At 39.0% G+C, this 26,502-nt stretch overlaps 3 protein-coding genes across 9 annotated transcripts in view; 2 read left to right on the top strand and 1 right to left on the bottom strand.

Annotated features, from left to right (window-relative positions):
* dis3l2 (DIS3 like 3'-5' exoribonuclease 2) overlaps positions 1 to 8,201 on the bottom strand; it is a 46,559-nt gene extending 38,358 nt beyond the window's left edge. Inside the window, exons 1-5 of the mRNA XM_035421909.1 lie at positions 8,095 to 8,201; positions 6,505 to 7,193; positions 6,060 to 6,202; positions 5,800 to 5,853; positions 2,162 to 2,263 (exon numbers count right to left, since the gene is read on the bottom strand). Coding sequence (XP_035277800.1) covers positions 2,162 to 2,263; positions 5,800 to 5,853; positions 6,060 to 6,202; positions 6,505 to 7,168 — 963 coding nt within the window. The 5' untranslated portion in view covers positions 7,169 to 7,193; positions 8,095 to 8,201. The remainder of the gene's footprint in view (positions 1 to 2,161; positions 2,264 to 5,799; positions 5,854 to 6,059; positions 6,203 to 6,504; positions 7,194 to 8,094) is intronic.
* Positions 8,202 to 11,941: 3,740 nt separating this feature from the next.
* Positions 11,942 to 17,722, top strand: LOC118229452 (C-type natriuretic peptide 4-like). 2 transcript variants are annotated; one of them, XM_035421408.1, is made up of 3 exons: positions 11,942 to 12,171; positions 13,727 to 14,019; positions 16,605 to 17,722. In XM_035421408.1, the coding sequence occupies exons 1-2, from the start codon at positions 12,079 to 12,081 to the stop codon at positions 13,994 to 13,996; spliced, it is 363 nt and encodes a 120-aa protein (XP_035277299.1). In that variant the 5' UTR covers positions 11,942 to 12,078; the 3' UTR covers positions 13,997 to 14,019; positions 16,605 to 17,722. The 2 variants fall into 2 exon arrangements, with proteins under 2 accessions (XP_035277299.1, XP_035277298.1); XM_035421407.1 differs by having other exon boundaries at positions 13,727 to 14,015; positions 16,605 to 17,087.
* Positions 17,723 to 19,241: 1,519 nt separating this feature from the next.
* LOC118229034 (nucleolin-like) lies at positions 19,242 to 26,022 on the top strand. Of its 6 annotated transcripts, none has more exons than XM_035420677.1 (11): positions 19,242 to 19,393; positions 20,931 to 21,024; positions 21,498 to 21,647; positions 21,812 to 21,896; positions 22,544 to 22,713; positions 23,123 to 23,212; positions 23,410 to 23,533; positions 23,817 to 23,953; positions 24,613 to 24,739; positions 25,278 to 25,507; positions 25,773 to 26,022. In XM_035420677.1, the coding sequence occupies exons 1-11, from the start codon at positions 19,376 to 19,378 to the stop codon at positions 25,820 to 25,822; spliced, it is 1,275 nt and encodes a 424-aa protein (XP_035276568.1). In that variant the 5' UTR covers positions 19,242 to 19,375; the 3' UTR covers positions 25,823 to 26,022. The 6 variants fall into 6 exon arrangements, with proteins under 6 accessions (XP_035276568.1, XP_035276569.1, XP_035276566.1 ...); XM_035420678.1 differs by having other exon boundaries at positions 21,812 to 21,898; positions 22,549 to 22,713; XM_035420675.1 differs by having other exon boundaries at positions 21,812 to 21,898; positions 22,534 to 22,713.
* Positions 26,023 to 26,502: the final 480 nt, after the last annotated feature.

Raw genomic sequence — 26,502 nt, 5'->3', positions numbered from 1 at the left:
GCAGCGCGTCAGACGCTGAGAGACCGTGTCACAGCGCGTAACGGGCCACAATGGCCACACGCTAATCAAAATGGCGTAGCTCGGTGGCTCCAAATGAGGGGCCGGGGCCCATAAGGAGGCCTAAGGGAGCTGCCAGGGGGGCCTGGAGATGATATAAAATGACCGAATCACAAAACGTCAAGACATGAGTCATTATTCAGCAAATTAAATAACACAAAGCAAGCAATTAATGGCACATAAAATATAATGACCTTTTTACTTTCTGAAGACATCCCACTTACATATGTTTGCAAAGAATGGGGGAAAGAAAATAAAGAAAGATTTTTGCTTTGCAAATATTTAAGGATTACAACAATGACACATTTTTTTAAATCACTTTTATTTCAAATGAAATAAGCCTGATTATCAGCATTAGAATTAGAATTAGTGCTCAGTCTGAGTCACAACGATGACAGGCAGACGTTAATAGGTTAATAGGTCTTCTGTGGGGGGAGGGGGCTGGAATATCCCCATAGACACGAGGGGCCTTGGGAGCCAAAAGGTCAAGAACCACTTGTAGACACCCAAAAAATCCAACGATTTGGCAACGTACCTCATGAGACGCTCATTGTCAAAATGACGTCGTTTGGAATTGGGAGTTATTCAAGAGTGGGTTCAAAACTGGCTGTATGTTAGAAATACAAAATGTATCTGCAGGAGTGATATCACATCAACATGGTGGGGGCAGCAGGTGCCAGAAAAGTTCAATCTATAGATGTCCCAAGCTGTTAACAAACACACAATATTCTCCAGTTACAAAAAGTCTAATATTTGACATTATATTGAAAAATGTCAACTTTTTGTGGAATCCTCCCACCAGAGCACATGCTGTTATATTGTCACTCCAATTTTTAATACCCATTGGGTTCTGACTGTACTCCATTTAAGCCAATTGTCTGAATGTGCCGTCACTCCAGTGAACAAGCCCTATCCATTCGTCAACATGAATGAGGTTGCTGTTTTTGATACAAGTTGATACCAATACGATGTCTGCTGTGTGGAACTTTCCCAAAGTAGACTCCGTAAGCAGCCCTACGACCACTTGCAATGTTTGCAATGCCAGTGTTTTAAGGGGGTGGCAGCAGCACAACCTTTTAATACAAGAAATTTGATAAGGCATCTGAAGAAAGTGCAGTTCACCAAAAACAAGACCAAAGCTGCGCAGAAAACACTTTTACTTTTAAAAGGTGGGAAAAATTTCCACAAGAAAGTGACAAGGCCAAAAGAATAACAGAGGATAATTGCATTTATCATGTTAAAGGGATACTTCAGTTTCGTATGAAATTGATTTTGTGGAACCACCCCTTTGTATTTTTATGGCCTACTAATAGCATCAGCTGCCCCTTCTGAACATAAACAGCATTGTCGTACTACCCGGCTGTCAGGCTTCCAATTAACTCGCATTCATTTCTGAGACCTTTCCAAAATGAATAGTTAAAAAGCACAAACATTAAAGCACGAAAATGACTGAGGGTAACACAGCAAAGCAATGTGCAATTGTGTTTTCTGGGTTAGGTTAAATACTTTTGTATTTGGCTTCTTGATGGATTACCTGCAGACAAATAGGTAGCTAGCTAGTCTACAGAATATTTTATATTCTATAGACCTATTAGTCTCATGAGAACTTAAAAACAACTGATTCAGAAGTGCTCTGTCCCAGGTTGTAGGAACTAAAATCTCTCATTGAAGACACATTACTTGGTTTAAACAAAACTTATTTCCAGATTTTAAAGCAAAGAAACATAGGAAATACTTTAAATATCCAAACATAAAGACTACTTTTTGACATTTAGGTAAGACCGATTGTCTGGCAGTCGGAGGGTTGCCGGTTCAAACCCCGCCCTAGGCGTGTCGAAGTGTCCTTGAGCAAGACACCTAACCCCCAACTGCTCTGGCGAATGAGAGGCATCAATTGTAAAGCGCTTTGGATAAAAGCGCTATATAAATGCAGTCCATTTACCATTTACCAAATATTGGTATCGGCTCGGTATCAACCAATACTGAATGTTACTGTCCTCAGATCGGAAGATGAAAAAACCTGAATCGGGACATTCCTAGCTGGCAACATTTCCCTCAAAAAAAAGTGCTAGAGTTTCATCTCCTACTAACACAGAAGCCTTACCTTCCACTGCTCCCGGGGAAGGACCTTCACCACGACCACATCCCCGTTGAGGGCTCGGTTACGGGCCACTATGCCATCCAGGAATATGTCCCGCATACCGTCCTGCAGAGAGAGAGGAGCAAAACATTAAACGAGCAGCTTAAAGGGTCAGCGAACAGGGTTACTGAATCAGACTGGAAAGCATGTGAAAATGCACCAGGCATGGCATGCATCTATTGTTCAGTTTGTGAATTTTCACCTTACTTGGATTTCAGTCTTAAGTACTGACACTTAGGTAAGATGAAAATGCGTCATTTCTAGTACTACATTTGTATTTTTAAAAATGTTCATAGCCCGTACTACTTTTTCAGCTTAACAGATTATCCAAGTGATAAAATATATATACTCTGTTTCCGTTTTGTTTCATTGGTGCACTTGTGATGCTCTATAGGCAACAGGTGCAGTCAACCAAACCAATGGTATCATACGCAGTTATGGCTTATCAACACCAAGCCCTGATGCCAAAAGGCCAGCAGTACAGTGAAATGAATTACTTTCTGTATATCTGATTCATGACATTAAGTCAAACCACAATATATTTAAAAGCGATTATTTTTTTTAAACTGTTTGTATGAAAGTAACTCTCAATAATGTCAAGACAAAATAAGGTATTTTGATGTCTACATAATCACACTCATAAGAAAAACCAGAAGATAAACAGGAGATAATGGAATACATCAGCCTAAAGATGATACAAAATACTTCAAGATCCACTTATGTTCACTTCAAATCCAGCTGTGTGCAATTGCAAGATTGCAGAATAAAAATATATAATGCAAGGCCCAAATGACCATGCAGGCTACTATCAAGGGCATTACAGCCAAAATGCAGGGCATCCATGACAATTTATCAGTCAAGAGCATCTTTTTAATCAAGTTGCAACTTTAACAATGGCTCTTCATAAAACCTGAGGGAAGAATTCTTCATGGCACCCAGGCATGACAGAAGCCCACTTTACCCATGCATGTCTGAGTAAATACACCCCTCAAAATCACCAATGGTCACCTGCGTGGAAGGAGTGGGTCACAGCAATTGAGTATCTACACAGAAACAGATTTGGATGTCATTACAGTTAAAACACGGAATGCACAACACTGGTATTGAATTTGGCTTCACCTTGAAGACTATGCATGACTAATCATGATATAGATTTTGGTCCAATGTCCTTGAATACATACACAGGACCCCACATTCAGCTGTTCAGACAGGGAAATGTTTTGTCTTTGAAGCTCCTGTATAGAAATCTATAGCCCACTTAAGAACTATCAAATTATACTCAAGCTATAAATGTCTTTTTGTATCGGACCAATTTTGAGCTATGGAACTGATGGCTGCTTAAAACAGGCCTAAGGGTTGAATGAATTAGGTACTTCAGAATTCTTCCAGCATAATATTACCCAAATTTACTGTAATGCAAAGTCTGAAACTTGGGAGAGCAAACTGAACTTCAAAGAGGTGGTAACTCACTTTATTCCAGGTTGACCATTTAGTAGGATATTACTCCAATTCATATATTTAAGCCTGTGTTTTCAACATTGCCCTGATCACTAAAATGAATAATAAAGACTGGTGGGAAAAGGTCCAGAGTATTAAAAAATAAAAGCATCACATTCATGATCTGACACAAACCGTGTCTTCAACACTGTCCTTTTCAACTTAACTTTTTTTATTTTACCATTTCAGCTTTACTCATTTAAAACTTTCCTGGAAGTACACATTTCAATTTGGTGTTAGCTGTGTATATCACTTGCAACAATAGAATAAAATTCTTGAACGCGCAAGACAAGACCAGAACATATAAATAAGGCAACCAAGTTTACCACAAGCTTAATGTCACACAGCTTTTCCCAAACATGGAGCAAGTGTTAGAAACAGTTCTTGCATGTCTTGGGAATTTAACAGAGTCTGACTTTAATTAGACCTTATCTGGTACTCGTCAAACGTCTCACTTGTCTCGTTATGGTTCTCGTCTGTGTGCTGTGGTCTCAGGCTGGAATCCTAACTAGCACTGGTTACATAATTACATTTCAGGGCAGCAGTGTAGTATAATGGGTAAGGAACTGGTCTTGTACCCTAAAGGTTACAGGTTCAATTCCCGGCTAGGAAAACTGACGTCGTACCCTTGAGCAAGATACTTGCTTCAGTATATTTCCAGCTGTATAAAGAATCCAGCTGTATTCAAAAGAGAAGAGAATGGTAGAGGAAATGTGACCCACCACCTCTGCTTCTGCATCCAAACACTCACCTAAAAAAGCAGAAACCCCTCAGACTGCAAGCAGACAATATGGCTGATGCAAACACTGACATCGGACTAGGTCAAGATGGTGCTTCGCCATTGGACCAGAGTGCCTGTGTCTTACTGCTTCGATCACGGACCTGAGAGAAACACTGTCTGAACTATGCAACCAATGCAAGCCATCTGCCATGACGTGGACTCTTTCCAGACGAACCTTGGTAAAATAGAGGCTGACGTTTCTGCCACGAGCACTTTTGTTCTCTCACCGACTAACTGCATCGGCAAGTTGTGCAAAGACAAAACAGGAATAACATGAGAGGCAAACCCAGACATTTCAAAGCAGCAAGGGGGACTAGCTGCACTAGCCTAGCCTGTCAATTTGTCTGAAACCAAAGAAACAGGAGATTCCATCGCTTTTCTTCAGAGACATTCACAAATCTGGCTTCTCGCTCACACCAGCAGAGGTCCTACTGAAATCGAGAGGGCTCATTTACCCACAGCAGAACCACTGATGGCAGGAGATCTAACAAACCGCAGACCCTGATCTTCCAACTGCTTTGTTGTATCAATGGGCAGGTTGTCTTCAGAAGCTACCGGCACCCTGACAAACAGCTCACCCATGGCCACACTAGTCTGCTGCCACTTATAATCCAACTTTAATGTAACTCCAACTTTATAATCCTTAACCTTCTCGCCACCGATGGCTTCCCTCAAACAAAGGTGTTCAAAGCGTTCTCCTGTACCCTGCGAAAATGTGTTCTATAACTCTGAAATCCATGTCTTCTCTTCTCCTCATGAAGAGCAACGTTTTATCAAAGAAATGTTCGGTTGCATAAGTTAGTGTGAGCTAGCTTGATGTTTTGTGAAGGAATGATAAATTTTGTATCGACCTAAATAGATTGTCAGCTAGCTGGTTAGTCTTCTTTTTTTTTTTTAAGCTGTGCTTATGACATGAGATATTCAGTTTTGAGTCTGCCATCAACATTCCTATCCTCATGACACTGGCTAGACAGAAATTATAGGTATTCAGCACACTGCAGCAATATCAGTGACGGTTAGCCTTCAGGCTTCCCATTAGATCTCAACGCTATTGATAGTCTAATAGTAATACACATGCCTCTGTCACTATAATGGTCCGATTTATTCTAGCCTCAAACATCTTGATAGGAAGGAGATATTCTATTGAATTTATAATGTTGACCAAGAAGGCTTCATAATCCCATTAAAGAAGTTAGATAAACGGCACCAGATCCCTCACAAACGTGTTTCGTCCAAATTCCCATTACCAAAATGCATGATGAATGTCGGAGATCAGTAGAATGCTTCAAATTTTGCCACAAAATGAGTGGAATGAGATACTCACAGGAGCAGGGATGAAGGCCTCGTGATACTTCTTAGGGTTAATTCTCAATTGTCCCTGGAAAGAGAGGAAAAATAAGTTCAGTTTTATATGCCTTCCTTCAGTCACCATTTAAATAGCAAACACCAAAATATAAGCATCCAGCAGATTGTATGTCGAATGTATATTAATTACAATTTTTAAAGAAATTAGCCTTCCATGGAAATGGGTAAAATTTTCATCTAGAAAAAACATTTCACATTTCACTGAAAGACTCGTTTTACCTGAATGAGTTCTCCTCTCTTTAACCCAGCAGAAACGCCCTCGGTGCACATATATTCTTCAAACACAGGCTTCTTCTTTCCTCTGCCCGATTTATTCTTGTTTTTACTCTTGTCTGGAGTTATACAGGCATCAGGGTTTCTATCTGAGTGCACAAAATGAATGCAGCAGCAGCAGCAGTCGGTTACTGTTCATTGACCATGCCTATTTACATTTCAGGAAGCTTAAACTGACTATTCTCTGGAAATGTACTGAAAGCAAACATTTATTATTCATATAAAAGGCATGGAACTAAACATTAATTTTTAAAGGTCAATTTTCTTTTACCAAAAACTGAAGAGTTTGTTCTACAATAAAGAAACATTATTTGCTTAAAGAACCACCCCAACAGCCCAAAGACAATGGAAACTGTGAGAGTGGAGCCAATAAAGCCTGGCATTGCTTTACCCTGGGGTTGCATGTTGATAGCCCGATCAGGGCAAGCCCCCTCCTGCCTAACACCTTCAGCGCTTTTTGACGCATTTTTCTTCTTCGACTTTTTCTTCTCGTGTTCCTTCCCGCCACCCTGCGGGCCTGGTTTGTGGGGCGAGGCCCCTTGGTTCGCTTCATTGCCCCCAAAGCTGCCCACAGGTGACTTCGGCCCAGCTTCGCCGCGGCGATGCTTCTTGGGGTGCCGCTGCCTGTGAAGCCCCTCCTCTGCAGACTCCACGTCTCCGTCCTGGCTGGTGTTGGTGTCCCGCCTCTCGCCGCGGCGCTGCCGCCCGGCAACCGCCGCCTGCTGCTGGTGCTTCCCTCTCGGGGCATCGGCCGGGCCTCCGCATTCGTTCAGCTTCTCCATGTACAGGGCCAGGCAGCTGTCCGCCTCGCTGCCTGTCGCAGCCTGGCACCCGCTATTCAGCTCCAAGTCCTGTTTATCAAGAGAGTCCTCTGTCGCATTCTGGTCCAGCTGCAGCTGCTGGGCGATCTGGTCCCGGTAGGAGCGGAACTTACTGCTCTGGTGCTGGCTGAGGAGTCTGGCGTAAGCGTCCTTCTGAGGCACACCGGCGTGGGTCGGCCCACACCTTGGGTCCCGGGATGGATTGGAACCTTTGACTTGTCGACGAGGCTCCATGATCTGTGCAATTCAGTGTGTGTGTCTGTGAAGCGGAAAGCAAGGCTGTGATAAAACTGTCATGCAAGGCCCAAATGACCTCTCCATTTTTTCCACTCTCATGACTCCAGCATGATTGAGGTTAAATTACATTCATTTCATTGTGCTTTTATATTCAGATGCCACAACGAAATATAGCAAGTTTGTTTTCGATTAACTTTCTGTCAAACAGCAATTTGTGTGGCTATAAAAATGACACATGCTTAAATTATGACCATGAAAAACAGCTGTCACTGAAATGACATCTAGCTGCGTACTGGTAATATTTCAGAAAAGGAAGCTTGAAGATTTTTAAACTGAGAACACGGCATTTTACTCAGATAACCCCAACCCCCACCTCTTTCTCAAACTGTGTTGTGCAGAGCGAAAGAACCGTTTCGTACTTTCAGTCAGCTAAATATGATTAGAGATGGACAGCTGGCTGGATGCTGAAGTTACTTTGTAACAGTCACCATAATCAAACTACACGGAAGACAGATTTGAAGATAAGCCAACAGCTGGGAGTAAAATGCGAAGATACTACCGTATTTACTAATTATATAATAGAAAAACACATTTAGCTAAAGCTTGTGGGTCGCCGGCAGCTAAGGCTCACAGTAATCACAGTATTATATAGTGGCGTTCACAGTAGTGTAATTACAAACCAGCAAACCATTTTACTAATACTAAATTAAATTTCAGCTAGCTGCTGTTTCCATTTTTCTTAATGCGTCCAGCCATGAAACTGCAGTCAGTCTAAGGCTAACTAGCTAACTCAGAAATTCAAGCCAGTAAAAGCCGAAATCAATACAATAGATGCACACTCGAAGCAAATAATACCCTGGTAGCAAGGGCAGCTAATTAATAAATTAAGACGAAGTGAAATGTATTTGTCCAGTAACAATTACCTTGCTGAAATGTTATTTAGTATCCGTAGTTAAGTGTGAACTTCAAGTCGACTGGCTACGTTTTGTTTCCAGGCAAAGAGTTCAACAACGAGTGGGGGGTTCTGGGAAATGAGGTTCGTCAGCTCGGAGTCACCGGAATTCCCCTGTTTTGAGAAATAGAATTAACTCAATTTTGTCTTTCACTGTTTCACCTGTGTTAACCCAAGACCTTGGAAAATAAACTCAACCTTCAGTAAAGTTAGTAAGCAACTAGCTGATGTGCCAATTAAAGACAAATAGGCTAACCCACTAAATTCTTATGAACTTACTTCGAACTTCCGCTGTCTAGCAGGTGGACTTGAGAGCGCCATCACTTTTAGATAAATAAATAAATAAATAAATAAATAAAGAAATAAATAAAGAAATAATGCATTCAAAATATAATTTTATTGTTATACATAAAGCGATGAACTAGGCGACGATGCTGCGATGTTGTGTATGGATCCAAAATGGTGATTTAGATTTCAATCAAATAAATTGGGTTGTTGGTTAATTGAAATATCCTGGAACTTCATTTTCCCTTCACATTTTCATTAACTTGTTATAAAAAGTTTACGTCTCATTATATCAAGTTTTATGTGTAGATGAAGATTATGTTTACTGCAACTTTACCTGAACCATTTCTCCCGAAAAGTGTGTCTAAGTCTGGACCAATGCTGCAGTTTCATAGAGTGAAACATACAGTTCAAACGTACAGCATAAAGAAGATACAGATACTGCACTGTGCAGCAAACCAACATTAATTTGGAAATTAATTTCTGACATATAATCTTCCAGAAATAGAATATTTATGACACAATAAAACATGTTACTGAATATCTCGTCATGTGATTATATATCAACTAAGATGTTCCACCCCATTTTACACATATGCCACCCAAACCATTGAAACAGGTTTATTCCATGGTCTAAAAACATAGACACCAGAAATAAAGCAAAAATGATATCCACAAAACATTTATAAGCATATAATGAGCATAGATTTGTTACATCTTATTGTTTGTATGGGTCATATGACCCTAGTGCCCATTTAATAGACAGAACTACTCCTATGTACAGTAAACCCAAACTCCTCCTTTGAGTAAAAATACAGGTCACAGAGTGTGCTCATACATTCTAACCAAAAGCACCATAATAGAATTGACAAACTCTCACTCACACATAACACTATGGGAAAATCATCATTATGACATCAAAATGATCTACAGTGAGCTCCATAATGTTTTGGACAAAGACATATTTTTTCTTGATTTGGCTTTGTATTCTACAGTTTTATATGTGTAATCAAGCAATTCACACACAGTTAAAAGGGAGATTCTCAGTTTTTTATTGAAGGGTATGATTATACATTTTGGCTTCACCATGTAGAAATTGCAGCACTTTTTTATATATAGCCCCCCATTTCAGGGCACCATGATGTTTGGGACAGATAGCTTCACAGAGATTTCTGATTAGTCAGGTGTGTTCAATTGCTTCCTGAGTGCAGGTATAAGAGAGATTTCAGTATCTAGTCTTGATTCTTGGCTTTTGATTGCCTTTGGAGTCTCCTATTGGTACTGTACCACCAAATGTAAGGAGCTTCAGAGCAGCATTTTGACCGTAAAAAATGAAAAGGCAGCAGCACCACGCGTGGCATGAAGAGGGATGGATTTTGCCCCTCCAGTACCAGAGCAGAATGGTCCAAATATACCGACTATAGAGATCTGCAGTAGTGTACAATTTCTCCTTTGTTTCTCAGTGTGTGTCAGTAATGATGCTATCCAATCAGTTTTACAGGTCAGGTATCTGACACACAGCAGCAGCAGACAAATAGCTACATGCCTCATCTTCTTTTCAACTGGCAGGCAATTAGTGGCCCTCACGGGAAGCTAATTGCATAGTAGCAGCAAGCTGTGGAGGATCAGCAGTTTTTGCCCTTTGTTAACCCAGCTGTTGCACACTGGAAATGCCAAGAGAGTCTGCATAATTTAGTCTGTTCTGGCGATTAAGCACAGAGTCACCTATGTCAATGAAAAACTTCTGCTGTTCAAATTCTCTATCTCTCAAATAACTCATGCACACAGGACACATGATATTTAATTATTGGGATACTGGCATCCTGAAAAGGACTAATTTTACCGTTTTAAGACTTCCGGGAGCATCTAAAAGTGTGAAGGCACATTTAGATGCAACACATCCATCGAATATTCAGCCAAAATTTTGGTTGCACAGTACCACAATTATGTCCCTTCATGGACATAAATTACATCGTCAATAAATTAGAAATTAAAAATTTGAATGATTTTTGCCAGATATTGAAGAGCATAAGGATATACAGTGGATGAAACTGATTGTACTATCTCAAATATTCCAACCCATTGGTTCTTTACTTCAAGATAGCAAATACTGCCACTCTGTGTTTCAGTGAAGAAAGTTATTGTTGAGAAAGTTGGCCCAAATAATTTCTATTTCCTTGATGACTGTTATGAATCTACAGGAGAAGCCTTAAGTAATTAAACAAAATATCAGTGTGTTTTTTAAAATATATTTCTGATTTACATTTTTGTACATGAGCAATATTGCTAATCATAGGTCATTTAAATCAAGCACCTGCTCACTTGTGATGATTTTGTTTTCCTGATTTATTGTTGATAATTAATATATTTCTAAAATGTATATTCATTTATTTAATAATTGTCCCTTATCACCATCTCTCCATCCGTCTTGCAGGCAATATTTCCCATCTACATTGCCTAAAATACAGCCTGTGTACCATGGCCTTAAGGGGTGATGTTTACAATATTTTAGGTTTGGCCTTTCTGTTTGTATATTGCCCTTGATACACAAATTGTTATGGGCAGAGATTGGCTATAATTGGTTCTGCGCATTCACATTTGCATTTAATGTTACCTATTCAGTGAGAAACGCGCCACATGGTCCTAAAAGACGTTTAATTGTGATAAGATGCTTAAAATTTGGGCAAATCGCTTCAAATACCTACATTTAAACAGATTGTTTTTACAAGTGGGTGATTCTGCTCTTTTATTTCTGATGTAATATAGTCGTGACATTAACTTAAACAGCAATGAATAATGTTAAGCTTGTGAGTCAAACGCCAGATATATGCTAAGGAAACAACTTATTATGCAACCTATGTTACAACAATTCGATCTTTTCTAAGCTCTTTTAATCACCGCTGAACAAATGTTATCACCATTAGCCAACAATAAATACATTCGACACGACTAAGATAATTTCCTATATTAATAATAAGGTTGCTAATAGACAGAGTAGCCTAGACTAAATAGGGCAAATTAAATGATGACGGGTTGTGCCTTTCATCAACAACTGTCAATATCAATTCTCAATCTACGTTTTCCTGAATACAAATGTAGCTGTGATCACTTTGCAACAGATACAGTTATGTTTCAAATATCCGTGAGTTGATAGAAGCGGGTACCTGGCATATACCTATTCCGTTCGTCTTTAATGGATGTATTTCAAGTCGTTTTCTGTGTACCAATAATAGTAGTTTTATTTCAGACATAAACTTGGGATTGTTGTCAAATAATTTATTTGTAAAATAATTTCCAACAAGACAATTAGTCAGCTTAATTAAATAATTTTTCATGAAACATTATTCATAAAAATATTTCATCGTCACTGGAAGAAGAATTCGTCATTTTGGCAAAAGGAAACATTTAATGTGTAATTCAGCCATGTTCTTAATGCAGGTAGCATGAAAACTAGTGAAAGAGATTAAACAGGGAAACACGCACTGAGGTGGCTATGACATCACCAGTGGTGATGTTATATAAAGCGTGTGCGGCGTATTACGAACAGAATAGCAGAATTTGAACATCTTGGAGTAAGCTAACTGGGAGACAACAAATTGACTTCGAACAATCAGCGATCCTAAGACCTAGCCTAACTTTACGCACAGGGGAAGCAACCTCAGCATCCAAAATGAATGTCTCGCAATTGATGGTCTGTGGACTATTAATGGCCCTTTTTTCATTCAGCACAGAGGCAAAGTCGTTAATCCCTGCACAAGAAAAGGTGAGATTAATTATATACTACAAAAGTCTACTTCTGTTTTCGTGGAAGGCAACGCGTTTGCATTCATTGGACGAGTAGGGACTAATTACACTATGCGAATACAACAGGATTTTTATGCCGTAGCTTTTCAAACGATTATATATTACTGTTACTATCATTTGTACAGCACATACACTGAAGTCGTCCAATAGGCAGTAGTGTGTAGTCACCTGTTTGGATAACGTGGTGACTAAACAAGTGAGAAATTGAATATGGATGCTATACATGCAACTTGTAAAATGTAATTATTTAAAAATAACAATTAATTGGTAAATTGTAGCCATTTACAGTATTTAGTAGGCCTACATCGAGAGAGAAACATGTAATTGTGAGTTTTATGAGCAGTATTGCCAAAGGCACCTGGTTGCCTGCTACTGTACGTCACGCGCCAAACACATAGGCAGAAATGCTTGTAAGTGGACAGCAAAGTGTCAAGACAAAAAAGAAAACATTGCAATTAATTTTCTTAATAATTATTTGTAAATTCTAAGCAGCACGTATACCAATCATAATTTTAAGAGCAGACATTCTAAGGAAATTTCATTATAGCGTTGGTGCTGGACTGAAATCCCTGGTTAGTGGGAACTCACGCGTTGCTGTGCGCTGCAGTATTAAGAGTAGAAACTCACCCTCATGAAAACTGCGAGACAGTCCATGAATAGGCTATCTTCAGACTTTATGCACTGCTGACGACACGAACACCTGTTGTTTCTTGGAAGCCCGTTAAGCACGTACACTGCACCCGTAATTCTAGGCTACAGAATTTCGCCGTTTTTAATGTAGCCTAGAATAACGACGTAATGTATTATAGCAGGTAATCCCATAAAATAACATGATTTATACAGTTTTTTTTCCCCACTTCATTAAACGGGGTTTCACTGGCAACCTTGCTGTCACTCTTTTTACCTTATTACAGTGTGCGCTATCACTACTCTGGCGGTTTTTATGAATTGCGTCTGTACACGTTGACTGGTTAGAAAATACATAGACTACAGTAATGACTGTCCTGCGTATATTTTTGTGAGTGCCATTTTCAGGCACCATTATACGGCAATGCTTATCCAGCAACCATAACAATTATGTGTCCCTTCCATTAAGGGGTAGGCTATAGGGTCGGGAAATGGATCGATTTTGAAGTTTGGGACAGTCATAAATTTGGTCTAATAATATAAATACAAAATTAACAGCCTGACCCTGTCATATCAGTTCAAATGGCACATTTTACGTGTCCTGTGCGATAAACCTTTATTAGAACTTGATTAATGTCTTATTTTCACCCAACCTATCAAACCTATAATTTCTTTTAAAAATTTGAATGCATGGCTCTGCACACTGATTTTTTCAAACTTTGTTGTTATCAATAAGTTGCTATCGCTTCAACGAACAAGCCTACTGTCCCTCGTGCAAAATTATGAATTATGAATTAAAGCATGTGACTGGAGTTGAGAGAACGTGCACGCGTATTCTGACAAGTTCTGTTTCTAACGCTACCTATTCCGTTGTTCATCCCTTGCAGTCCCTTAGAAATTTACTAGAAGAAGAGCTTTCCGAATACCTGGCATCGGGGGAGCGAGAGAGGAATCTAGAGAGCGCGAGATCGCGTCTGTTGCGGGACCTGCGGCTGAACACTCGAGCCAGGGGCATGTGGTCCCGCATCATGAACGACCAGCCTGTCTCGCGGAAACAGAAGACCGGGGTCAAGAAAGGCGCGTCCACACCAGCTCGCGGTGGCTGCTTCGGACACAAGCTGGACAGGATTAGCACCTTAAGTGGGATGGGCTGTTAGGAACACGCCAGCACAACAGGTCTGTGAGTATACTATACCGAACCACGAGCTCCCTCTTAACAGTAAATAGCCACTGTTTAATGTATTCATGGCTGAAATATTATTAAAAGCAAAGGTAACCTTGGTCCTACTGCAGATGGCACTTGTTTTATTTTCTGAAATCTCAACATAGTTCAATTTCCAGGCTTGATTAATGCAGGAAGAGTTTGTGCTTAGGTCCGTGACACTCCATTAATAATAGCTACCCCTGTATTAAAACAAGGACAGAGAAACTGCTCTCCCCACTGTCATGTCTGCGGGGAGAATGAACCGAGCCAGTGCCCTAGCTTGTCCTCTCCTCTCTCACTTCCTCTGGTTCATCTCTTGATTGATTTCATTTAGCTATTTAGCGGCTGCATGCCAGTTCAACAACTGTTGGATAATAGTGTGTCTGTCTCTGATTTAAAACATTGAGCTAAAGTTAGAAATGTACATTTTTGACCTGACAACAAAAACTGTGTAGATTATTTTCTATGTATGGGATAGATTGGTAATAGCAGTACTTCAACTGTTTGCCCATCTTTGTGACTCATCCATCCATATGCCCACCCATGGTTTTTGAAGTGCAAGTTGCTGATAGGCTGCTAGAAAGTATTCGTCAACCAATCCATCATTGTAATAGTACATCTCAGATTAATTCGAGAACCACTGCTAAGATCATCTTCTCAGCTTTGAAATGACTTTTAAATGGTGGCAATAGCTGACACAAAACCTGAAAAAACTAGAAGTAACAGGTAATTACAGCAGACGGAATTGTTAACTGGATATGACCTGCTAACTGGAAAACAAATCTAAAACCTGTAGTACCTCCTCAGAATGGAGTTCATATCTGTTCTATGCAAACTGGTTACTCCCTGATTACTTAACCCATTGACCCAATCAGGTTATGTTTGATTTGCTTTCAAAGGCAGCATTCAATGGAGCCTTGAAAAGAAAGGAAACAAGTTCCCTCAAGTCACTTCAGCATAGTCCAGATATGAAAGTTCATGTCAAATTTTGTCTGTGTCCTGAGACATATGCACACGTAATAGCCTGTACCTCTTCCAAATTCCAAACAATTATATTTCCAATGGCAGAACCTAGGTGGATATCTTCAAAATGCAAAGCATTCAACCAAGACAGTGGTCAAGTGTGGGAGAGTGACTGGTTGGACCAGACAGTAAATTACACATAGTTTTCCATTGTCATTGGACAAAGCATTTGGTTTATTAATAAATGTAACATAATAAGATGTGATCATAGGAATCAGTTTTAAACCATAGTTTACATAGTTTATAAAGGAATTACTTTCCATTTAACACATTGAAGGAAATGAAAGCAGCAGTTGCTTGAGAATTGACCTGTTTAAATAATAAAGTCATTGTTAATACGGGTTGTTTATTCTCTGTAGCAGGCATGTACATTTGTCACATAACATGTCCTTAATTAAGAAGGCAAATCATCCCTCATTAGGCTTCAAAAGTGCCTTATTAAAAACAATTAAGAACCCGTGACACTTAAGGAATTAGAACAGCTGTTGGAATGAAAACGAACATACATGGAGTGACCCAGGCCAAGTTTGGGAACCCCTGCTGTGGCTAAAATATTGAATGGAATACTCACTGGACATTGCCATTGAACATTGACATCGACAGCTATGGCTAACAAATTAAATCCGTACGAGAGATTCTTAACACTTCCATCTCAGTCACACCACTGTATGTTGGATGTGTGGTGTTAATATTACTAAGATCTCAACAAGCAATGTCAAAAAAGCAAAAAAAATTTGGGACTGTCACATTGTCAGAGTGAACCAACAGGATTGGACTTATTTCACAAATAACTTGGAAAAGAGTTAAATATCCAGTCATGTTACCTGATGGTAAAGAATGGATTCACAAATGGCACTAAAAGTCCTAGAGCAAGGGTGTTGCCCTCCTGTACTTAAAACAGTAAAATCTTCAGGATACGCTTGCGTTCTGTGGCTGTAGCTCGTGCTTATACAAATGTCAGATCAAGATATGATTGAGCTCATGAAATAATCAAGAACAAGATGTCTGCAAAAATTCCTGAAATGGTTTGGCCCTTGTTGTGCACCCCTGCCCTAGAGTCTGGAATGGAAGCTTTAGCATGCAGTGCTAACTGTTTCCTGGAGTCTCAGGGATACTGGAGTCTCCCATGTATAACCGACTCGAGTGTCACCCAGAGAGGGAGGGTTTGAGATGGCAGGGTTTCTCCTGCTCAGTACAAAAGATTAACTACATAAGATGATCATTCGGGTGCCTGCAGTCTGCCTGCTGCAGTTGTTCACAACTGTACTCCAGTCAAGCAGTGCACTCCAGTCAATTGCATTCAACCAGCACAGAGTGGCTGGTGAGTTGAGCTTACAATACAACTCGACTTTCAAAATTAATCAAATGTGTAAACTGTGCCACAGAAAATCCAAAATAATACACAAAACAACTCTTTTTGCATGATGTAAAAGTAAGAAAAACTGAACCATGGATGCAATAACAGCAGCCAAAATGATCTTTACATACCGTACCCTGTATTAGCATTGAAATTCAGAGCTTTTTGTTTTCTGTTGCAGAACATAAAAAGATGATGGGATTGGACAACTTTATTTTACTGGTCTTCATCTGAGGAAGAATGACATCTTTATCCAAGAAACCTATTTTTAGAAGGAAGCGAGATCATCATCAGCATTATGGAGGCCTGAAGCAGAGGCAAACACACATCAAGAGAAACCATTACAAGCCAGACGGCAAAGTGTAGGAACTACAGTGGCAATGCTGGATTGTCTCTGCTGTACAGTACATTAATAATACATCATTCCTGCATACGTGTGCTGTATTTATGTTACAAAAAACTATTTATATGTTTATAAAGGATATATTTATAAATATTACTTTTATTTATGTAACATTTTGAAAAGGATGCAAACTGGAAGTCAATTATGTTTCCAACTTATTTGTCTTACCTGGCTGTAAATGTTTGAACAAAAATATTCAACAAAAAAAGAAACGGAAAAAAAAGAAACATTACATGTATGCCTGAGTCACTTCTAAGTTTGTTCAGACAGGAATTTTACTTAAATTTGACTTTAAAATTTCACAAACAGATAAACAGGACAGAGATATTGATTGGAATTCAATCTATCTGCAAAGTAATTTGTCTTTATTTTTTTATTACACATTTAAGCCATTGTTATATTATATTGGTTTGGTAATTTGTAACATAATACTGGCCACCAGGAAGATGCCTGCAGGAGCCATACCGGCTATCCAGCACTCTCCCTCTATTTCAACAATATGTTTATTAACAACCAGCTTTGTGCTTAGATTGAATCCCAACCATAGTTACAGTAAAAGCTATAACATTTGCTTTAAGTGTATGCTTATTCCTTTCCTATACTGTTGAATGCTAATGTTTGTGAATTTGTGCAATGGGGGCGTGCAGAGTAAGAGATATAAACAAACTAGAACTACATTTAGCTGCTTGAAATACTTAAAACATATAAACAGGACAGCATATGTACCATGACGATGTACTTCACATGAATTATTTTTTTCAGTCACCTTCAGACCAGTGACAACCCCTTCCTCTGGAAACTGAAGTGTTATGACATGAATAAACCATATCTGTAAAACTAATATTAAAAGTAATCACTGTGGTAAAAAATTAAATAAATTGATTTTGGTCATTTAATGCTGAATTGTGTCTGTTTTGCTGTGGGTAGATGCTCTGCAAGAAGAATTATCCTGAACTAAAAATATATTTTTAGAAATATATAATCCAAAAACATCCTTCTTCAAACATGTAAACATATTTTCTGTATGTTCTTACACTCTTATGGATTGGTTGGCTTATGTACGACCAATCAGTTCACTAAGAAATGTTTAATTTGTACCCTTGCAATTCCAGTTAAATGGGGTTGTGCAACGTAATGTAGATATTCTTGAAAGTTGCATAAAACTGAAACATCTTTTGGCAACATTATTTCATCGAAGATGTGTGTGCCTTTGCTGTTAATTACTTTATCAACTCAAATGTTCATATTAACCTTGTCTAAGTATAATATTTGATTGCAAATCATGACAAATTTATATAAATGAATATTTGTTCCAAGATACAGATATGTTTTCTGCACAGAAACAGGACTAGGGCCAAAATATCACAGTTATTCATGTTTTACCTAAGGCACAGATTTCCTGAGAAAATCTGGCCAGTTTCCAAATCAACCAGATGATAGTGTGTTCAATGGAAAATAAGTGATGGGAGCTGGAGGGTCCTGCAGGGTTTATCTGATTTGAGGGCCTATATAAGAATGCTGTGGGCACCCATAGTCCAAATCTGATTTGGCAATCTGAGAGGAGTAAAGATATAATTTTGAATAAAATCAGCATTGAATATCACAATGATCTCCCCAACCTGGTCTCACGACCAATTTATCTCCCTTTGAGAATGGAAAACAATCTGCACCACATAAGTCAAGTAAATTGAGATGAATTAGACCAGAAGTTGAGTATTTTCCAGCGCAATCAGACAAATACATCAGTGAAAGGGAAACAACACTGGTCAAAATTGGGGCTGATAGTATTCAATCTATAAAGAATGTTATTAAGGTAAATTTTTTTACCCATTAACATGTAAGATCACAAATATGTGATTAGAATGTTCTTAACTGAACATTCTAATGCTGATGTAACAGATACTACTGACAATTGAAGGAAATTGAGTTCAAGAACACTGGCTTAGAGTTTTGAGAAAACATTCCAAGAAACTACTCTTCAAAGGGTTAATTGATCCATGTTGATAATTCCAAGAAACAATGATAATATATATTTAATAAACCATGATTCTACCGATAACAATATGGCAAAATGACATATGTACCTCTGTACTAACAGAATCTCCATGCGGAGGCCAGGAACAGTGCGATGTAAGTTAGAGTTTTGCAGGACAATACTGTCATCTGATGGCTATTTATTGCACCTTCAGGTTTTGCATTTACAAGTGCAGCTGGTGCAGAAGCAATTTTCTATATAAAGTGGATGCAGAATGGAACAAGAGTGAGATACAAAGAAATTATCATTATTATTTGTGTTGCTGTTGTTCTTGTGGAATTGTTTCAATAGTAAAATTGTCACATTACAAAGACCGGTACGCAGCAAGAATCTTTCATCTGTGACTGGATAAGGAAAGCACGTGGGAGGAGCTTAGTGAACACGTCGTAGACAGTCATGCTTTTCGGTAGTTCTTTACGCGTCTCTGGTAGGCTTAACCACGTGTTTATACAATTTTGGTCTGCGTTTCCATAACTCCATTGAAGATCGGCAGCCCGCAAACGCAGTAGAAATCATGGTGAAATTGGTCAAGGTAAATTACACTTCTAATGGCATACTTACTAGCTAGGGACATGACAGAATGTGCGAATATGCGGGATAGCACACGCTGTAGGTTGTAACTAGCTAGCAAGATTCTCCTGGAGAAATTATCATGGTTTGCGGTCTGAATTGCTTTATCTATGAGTATCCTCTAACTGTTCTTGTGACATTAAGCCACGTGGTGTCTGAAAAGGGATTACACTCCAGCTAGAAAATCGCAGTCGCCACATTTAACATCAGAAACACCAGCCATGTTTTCCTTTACTTACTGTCGTTAGCATTAGTTAGCTAGCTAGCTACCAAGCTATTTGTAGAAGTTGTGCTGATTTGTTATTACGAGTTAGCCAGTTTATTTGAAATGTCAACACCGCCAAATATTTTGTCATATATTAATTTTAAGCCGTGTCGTTGTGTAGAAGTGAATTTCCTGATTAATTTATACAAACTTGCAGATGTTTGGTGCATGGAACATGCGCTGCTCTGTGTTGGTGAGCCACAAACGGAATACGGAAACCTGTGGCAATTATTGCCAATTTTCAGAAAATTGAAACAAAATTTAGATAATATAGCATGCTACATAACTTTGATATATTTGCATGACTACTCTGCTACCTTTACCTAGGGGAGGGACCAACATGCGTTGAAGCTGATCACCTCACGGGCTAATCACGTGTAGTCAGTATGAGGAATGCGTTGTCCGAAAAGTGGAACTAAGTGGCACATTTTGGCACAATCTTTCGACAGCGCAAAATGCTGTATTCTCTGCACATTTCCGTGAGGATAACATTGGGGATTAGATTATGGTACTGTTGAGGTATAACGGATTACATGTATCTCAATTACAAAAGTTAAGTAGCTGTAACCAGCCCAACATAACATAAAATATTTATAATCTGATTAGTTACTTCTATAAAAATAGCATTACATTTTTGATTAGTTAATTGCACGCTACACACACACACACACACACACCTTATGTACACCTATACAGGAGGAGGTAGCGAGTTAATGCATTTACACATTCAAAGAGGAAAAACGGGAAACCAGAGTACTGTCGGATACATGAAAACTGATGTATTTTGCTAACACATTTATTTTATGGAGAATGCAACTGGAAGTGATCTGAAAGTAATCGCATTTTGCTTCAGTTTGTATGAAATATCCAAACTCAGTTTTTGTCAGGGTATTCAGTCACAGAAATTAGCCTAATGAAAGTTTTTTGGTGAATATTAAAGAAATGTTATTTATTTTTATAAATGAATTAATTTTCACAGTGTGAGAAGACCTTGAGCATTGCTAAGTCTTCAGGTCTTCTTTGTACCGGTGTACCTCAGTAAACATATGAGGTTGCACCAGACTTGTTTTAGTTCTGTGTTTTATATTAACACATGTAGGATTTGTTTTTCAATACTCACAGTAGGTTAGTGTTCTGATTGGGCTGCATAAGAGATTTAAATGTAGATGTTTTGTGTAACGTTTAAAATCTTGGATTTGGTTGTACTTTGTAAGCCTATTTCACCTGTTTGAAGGTACAATCCGAAATGCTCGCTAAGAAGAAAGCTACCCCAACCAGAGCAGCTGAGAGTGGAAATGCTGCAAAGAAGAAAGAAGTTGATGATAATAGTATGTTCTCTTCATCAGTGAAAATATGTAGTTTTTGATTTTTAAAGATGGAGACAGAGGGAAAATGATTATTTGAGAATATGCAATAACCTGAATTGTTTTGTTGATGGTGTATAATGATATCACATTAACGTGAAGATACCAAGGATTTTAGGCAATAAGATTTGATTTGGGGGATGTTTTGGGTGAATGCTTGTCAGATGGACTCTCAAATCTACACTATGATTTGGTCAGAAGTTTGAAAAATATGAATTCTTTGTAGCATTTTATTATAAACAAGACAGTTGTTCTTGTTGGGAAATAACATGGGTAGGACAACTATAAGCAGTTACTGTAAGTAAAGAGTACTGCTGTACGTAATATTAACAGACAGTGCATGATACTGCAGCATACTTCTGTACTACAACATATTACCATACTCCTATGCTAGTGTTCCGTTATACTGCAGTACTACAATGTTTGGCATTTTTCAGAGGACAAATTGGAGGACAAGACATCACCTCCACCCCAGGTAGTCAGAGCTAGTCTTCCCGAAGACAAGGAAGCTCCTCCCGAAGAAACGTCCCCAGTAGAAGCTGAAGAATCTGAGGAGGAAGATGAGGATGACAATGAAGCGGTCAATGGTACGCCCTTCATATATAGCATTTTAGCAAGTCCTGTGTGCTTTAAAGTATTTTGAAGAAGTTGTGTATGAAATTCCCCTCATTCCGTTGTGTTTGGGTTGTGCTTACATTGGATTTTTATGTAGCGGCTTTTACACAGGAACTGTTGGTCACTTATGTTCTAGAGGAGGAGTCAGAGCCACCCTCTAAGATCACTCCAGAAATGGCTACCCCTACTGAGGAGTTGGATGAGGATAATGACGAAGAGGCCGGTGAGTGACTTTCTGCCGATCCGCTCAGTCGATTTGCAGACAGAGACTTTTACCTGAATCAGTTTTCATTTTATGACACAGTCTATGACAAATTCACACAAAGTGTATTTTAATATCAGAGTCTGGTGGATATTGAGTAGTAGTGTTCCTGGAGCAGCAGTGTTCTGCTGTTGTTTAAGGGCATGGAGAACATTGCAGTAACAGGGATGATAATTAATGTAGAATCATGAAATAGTAAATCAAATGTTTTAGTAGCAGTGGGATCTGCATTTGTTATATTATTCTATGAAAAAGGATGGGTATAGGTATCAGTGATCCTGCGCCTTGTATTACTTGTTATTGGATCAAAACTACAGTTGGCTCAGTATTGCTCATCCCTCGCGGGCAGCCTGGCACAAGCCCCTTGGTCAATGCAATTCTAATGGACATGAGATGAATCGCACTAAGCTATTGGCACAAAAATAGGTCATAGTAGGAGCGGCTGAAATTAGCTTGTTTGACCACCAGTGTCTTTGTCAGTGTTAGTGTCTCTCAATGCTGATGCTGTAATGTTGACCTTTCGTAGATCTTATGCTATGAACATGCGGTGTGTAGGCAGTGCTTATCTGGAAGCAGAAGACTGTATGTCTGATCAGTGTATTGTATCGAAGGTGAAGAAGAGATGGACATGGCCCCTGCTCCTGTTGCCAAGGCAAAGAAAGGAGGAATGGTGAAGCCCAAGGAGGATTTGGAAAATGAGGATGATGATGATGATGATGGTGATGATGATGATGACGATGGAGACGAGGAGGAAGAAGTGCAGAGTGCTGAAGATGGTGAGATGTGTTGAATTATGAATGCAGTCTATTGGGTATATCCTCCTGAGATCCGGAAGAAAAAAAATTTTTCAGGCATAATACGAGTGTCTTGGATGACGAAAACATATTGTAATTGAGAATATTTTCAAAATGTTATTTCTTTTATTTTCATTGAATGTCTGTTGTTGTGTAGATTTCAGTATAATAGAATATATGGTTTTTGAGGTGAAGACCAGAGATGCATGTCTCATGTCCCCTACAGGGGACAAAAATTAATTGAACTGGATATACTTTGAAAAAAATTAGCCATTTAATGTAAACTTGACACAAAAGTATGCATTGGACTGCAGTGTGGTTGTGTTTGTATGAAGTAAGTTTTTGTGGTGTCATTTTATTTTGTGCACTGAATGCACTTGCAATTTTCTAGAACCTGCATTGACTCCTAGGAAAAGGAAGGTGAAAACCAATTCCAAGAAGGAGGCTCCTCCCGTCAAAAAGGCCAAATCTGACAATAAAGGCAAGATATTCATTTAATATTTTACTTGTGACTTTCCCCTTGTATTGCTCAGTTGTAATATAACCAGTCTCATGTTTAAAAAGCAAGTTAAAGGGATGAGTTTGTAAGGAAATTAGTCCGTGATGAAGCATTAGCAAACTTTGTTGTAAACCGTTTGAAGTGGATTGGCATTGCAGCTTACTGGAATTCTGTTTCAGGCTTCTGCCTTTTCATTGGAAATTTGGACAAAAGCAAGAGCTTCATGGAAATCAAAGAGGCATTGGTGAATTTCTTCAAAGAAAATGACTTGGAAATTCAAAATGTCCGACTGGGGTCTTCCAAGTAAGTGTCTTAACACTATTTTCTGCTAACTTATGCATAAAATAACTACTGTTCTTTCATTTTGAAAGCTGTGTAATGTCATTGTCTAGACAGGGTGGTTTTGGGTTATCACATCAGATTTATGGGGTAAACCCAAGCATTTTAGGTGAAAAAACCTTCTTGTGTTTGGATGGTACACTATTTTGTTCTCAAAGATTGTCAGCTCTAGTCTGAGATTGAAATTCAGTATGTGTCGACTGTATTTAAAACTAGATTATTTAAATACTGTCATTATCAACTGTAGGAAATTTGGGTATGGGAATTTCGCTACGGAAGAGCAGCTGCAGAAAGCCCTAGCGCTTAATGGGAAGACGGTTATGGACCAGAAGCTGAGGCTAGACAAGGCCAAGGTCAAAGAAACCCCTCCAGCGGCCAAAAAAGGTGAGACACCTTTCTCGCAATTACATATTTACATATACCTGAAACTGTTGCCTTTTGCTGTTTTTTGTGTTTTTTGAATGGTTTAAGTTTGGTGGTATGCAGTTAATATATGGAAACTTATGAAACTCCTTCTTGACGCAATTGTTCAGTTGTAATCCTGTATTAATTGATACTTTTATGTAACGTACAGAGAAGTACTCATTCAAACAAGGATTATGACTGGCTACATCGAGACCCCCCTCCTGTCCAATGCTCAGCCAGTATGAATTAACCCATTGATAAGGTTATTGGAATAGCTGCTCACCTGCTACAATAATTACTTGGTAATTGTTTTTGCACTCTCTTGGATAGTGATTTGGTTTAAGATTATTTAACACAGATTTAATAATCGTGACAGCCCTATTACCAGTCTTAAATTGTAGAAGTTGACATTGAACTTTTGTCACATGCAATTTTTCTCCACTGACGGTTTATCAGAAATTTATATGTGCTCCCTAGGTTCTCCCTATTCACAATTGGGTTGATATTTTGCTATTTGTAGGATTGTACTAATTGTACTGATTCTGAGAAAGTCCTTGGGCGCAGTCTGATTTGGGATGGAATGATCTCTGACATCACAATCACCTTTTTGACATCACACTTTCTGCCCTCTGCTGCAGGCCAAACAAAGACACTGTACATCAAAGGACTCTCAAAAGAAACCACTGACAATACTTTAAGGAAAACCTTTGAGGGTGCTATTGCAGCCAGAGTTGCCTCAAACAAACAAACTGGATCATCAAAAGGGTACGTCGCCTTTGCTCTAAATATAAAAGCAAACTGTATTAACGGCCATGTTTACATGCACATCATTTTTCTGATCTTGCTTGAATATACAGGCATTCTGTTTATGATAGAGCCCATTTAAACACCTTATACCAATAAGCAAAACAATAAGCAGTTAAGCCCCTCTTCTGATTATGCAAAATCCAAATAACATTGGTTGCATTTGCCGATAATAATCCGAAAATGAAAACCATTTATTGCCTTTATAACTCTTAAACACAACCTGCACGTGAATTCACCAGGTATCTTGGGTGTTGAAGTCAGGCAGCTAGTTTACTCCAAAAAAGCTGCGGCAAGCACAAAGCCCTCGCTTCTGGCCCAATGAGGAGACAATCTTAATTTCTGTATTCAAAGAATCAAACATTTGTGCAATACATGTGTGACAGAAAGTGTCAACATATTGATTTGTTGGGAAACATTCTCTTTTAAAGTGGTAATTGTCAGTTGGCAGTGTGCTTCCCTGTATGGATTTAGTACTTGGCTTCTCTCTTCTCCTCAGGTTTGGCTTTGTGGACTTTGACAGTGAGGAGAGCTGTAAGATGGCCAAAGAGAGCATGGAGTACTGTGAGATCGATGGCAACAAGGTGACCTTGGACTTCGCCCGGTCAAAGAGTGAGAGGGGCCAGCATGGTGCGGGGGATGGAAAAGGCGGCCGGGGTGGATCTGACCAAGCTGGAGGACTCAGGGGAGGAAGAGGAGGCAGAGGAGCAAACCGAGGGAGGTTTAAGGGTAAGACAAGTGATCAGTGACCAGTTTTGCGAGCTTGGTGAAATTTTGACTATTTTAAAATGATGAAAAGCGTGTTTGTATCTGAATTCAGAGATAAGACCTCACATATCACGGTGTTGAATCTTCATCTCCAGGGCATATTGTTGAAGGATGGTTTTTCCCTCAAATTTAAAAGCTTGTTAATCAACTTTAATGCATTTTCATGTAAATGTAGTCTTGGTTGTCTTTGGAATGTGTGCGCAATGAACTTGTATGTTTCTTTCAGGTCGTGGTGGTGGCTTGAAAGGAAAACCTCAGGAAAAGAAGGAAGTTTGATGATTTAAAAAAAGATATATGCTTCTTTTCAAATGAACGTTTCATGGAAAAATGGTCTGTATGCAAAGAAAGACTGTGTATTTCAGAAGCTGGTTCGATCTGTGCCCTATTTCCTGTTTTTATTTATCCTTTTTAGCCTTTATGTAAATATCCTTGTTTACAGGTTGTCTTGTTGAGATTAAAATCTCTTTTACAAGAGAGTGCTGTTATCATTTTCATTGTGGAATCACTGTCTGTGAAGTGAAATCTTCCCTGCTTTTCATTGATGGTGGCTGGAATTACTCTCATATTCCACAAGGTGGCAGATTTGCCTGAGTAACTGCTTCCTTGATATTTGTGAGTGCAGGACTTTCAATGAACCTCACAAGCCACTGAATGTTTACCAGCCACAATATTTGGTTCCCCGAAAGCAAAATATTCATATTTGTGCCAAGTTCACATTGAGTCAAGTGTTTCATTTTATGATTTCATGTAACACTCAAATGGGCAGGCAGTAAGGTGTTCTAAGAAATTGTGATGTTGAGCAGGGATTCAGAGGGCTCTGTTTCCTTGAGCTTAAAATGGAGGTGATTCAATTTGAAGAGTGCTGAGGTCGTTTTCCCACAGAGCTCCTGATGGAGGCTCCAGCAACTGCTGGCCTTAAGGGCAAGAATCTTACAGGTTTGAGTTACTTTTCAGTT

The sequence above is a fragment of the Anguilla anguilla genome, chromosome 6, assembly GCF_013347855.1.
Source record: "Anguilla anguilla isolate fAngAng1 chromosome 6, fAngAng1.pri, whole genome shotgun sequence".
NCBI lineage: Eukaryota > Metazoa > Chordata > Actinopteri > Anguilliformes > Anguillidae > Anguilla > Anguilla anguilla.
Note: the sequence above shows the minus strand (reverse complement) of the source record. Positions and strands in the feature narration are given on the sequence as shown.

Coding starts and splice junctions, on each gene's coding strand:
- LOC118229034 (XM_035420672.1), top strand. Junction 21,025..21,497: donor GAAAGAAGTTGATGATAATA/GTATGTTCTCTT, acceptor GGCATTTTTCAG/AGGACAAATTGGAGGACAAG. Junction 24,740..25,277: donor CAAACTGGATCATCAAAAGG/GTACGTCGCCTT, acceptor TCTTCTCCTCAG/GTTTGGCTTTGTGGACTTTG.
- LOC118229452 (XM_035421408.1), top strand. CDS start 12,079: ATGAATGTCTCGCAATTGATGGTCTGTGGACTATTAATGGCCCTTTTT. Junction 12,172..13,726: donor TAATCCCTGCACAAGAAAAG/GTGAGATTAATT, acceptor CATCCCTTGCAG/TCCCTTAGAAATTTACTAGA.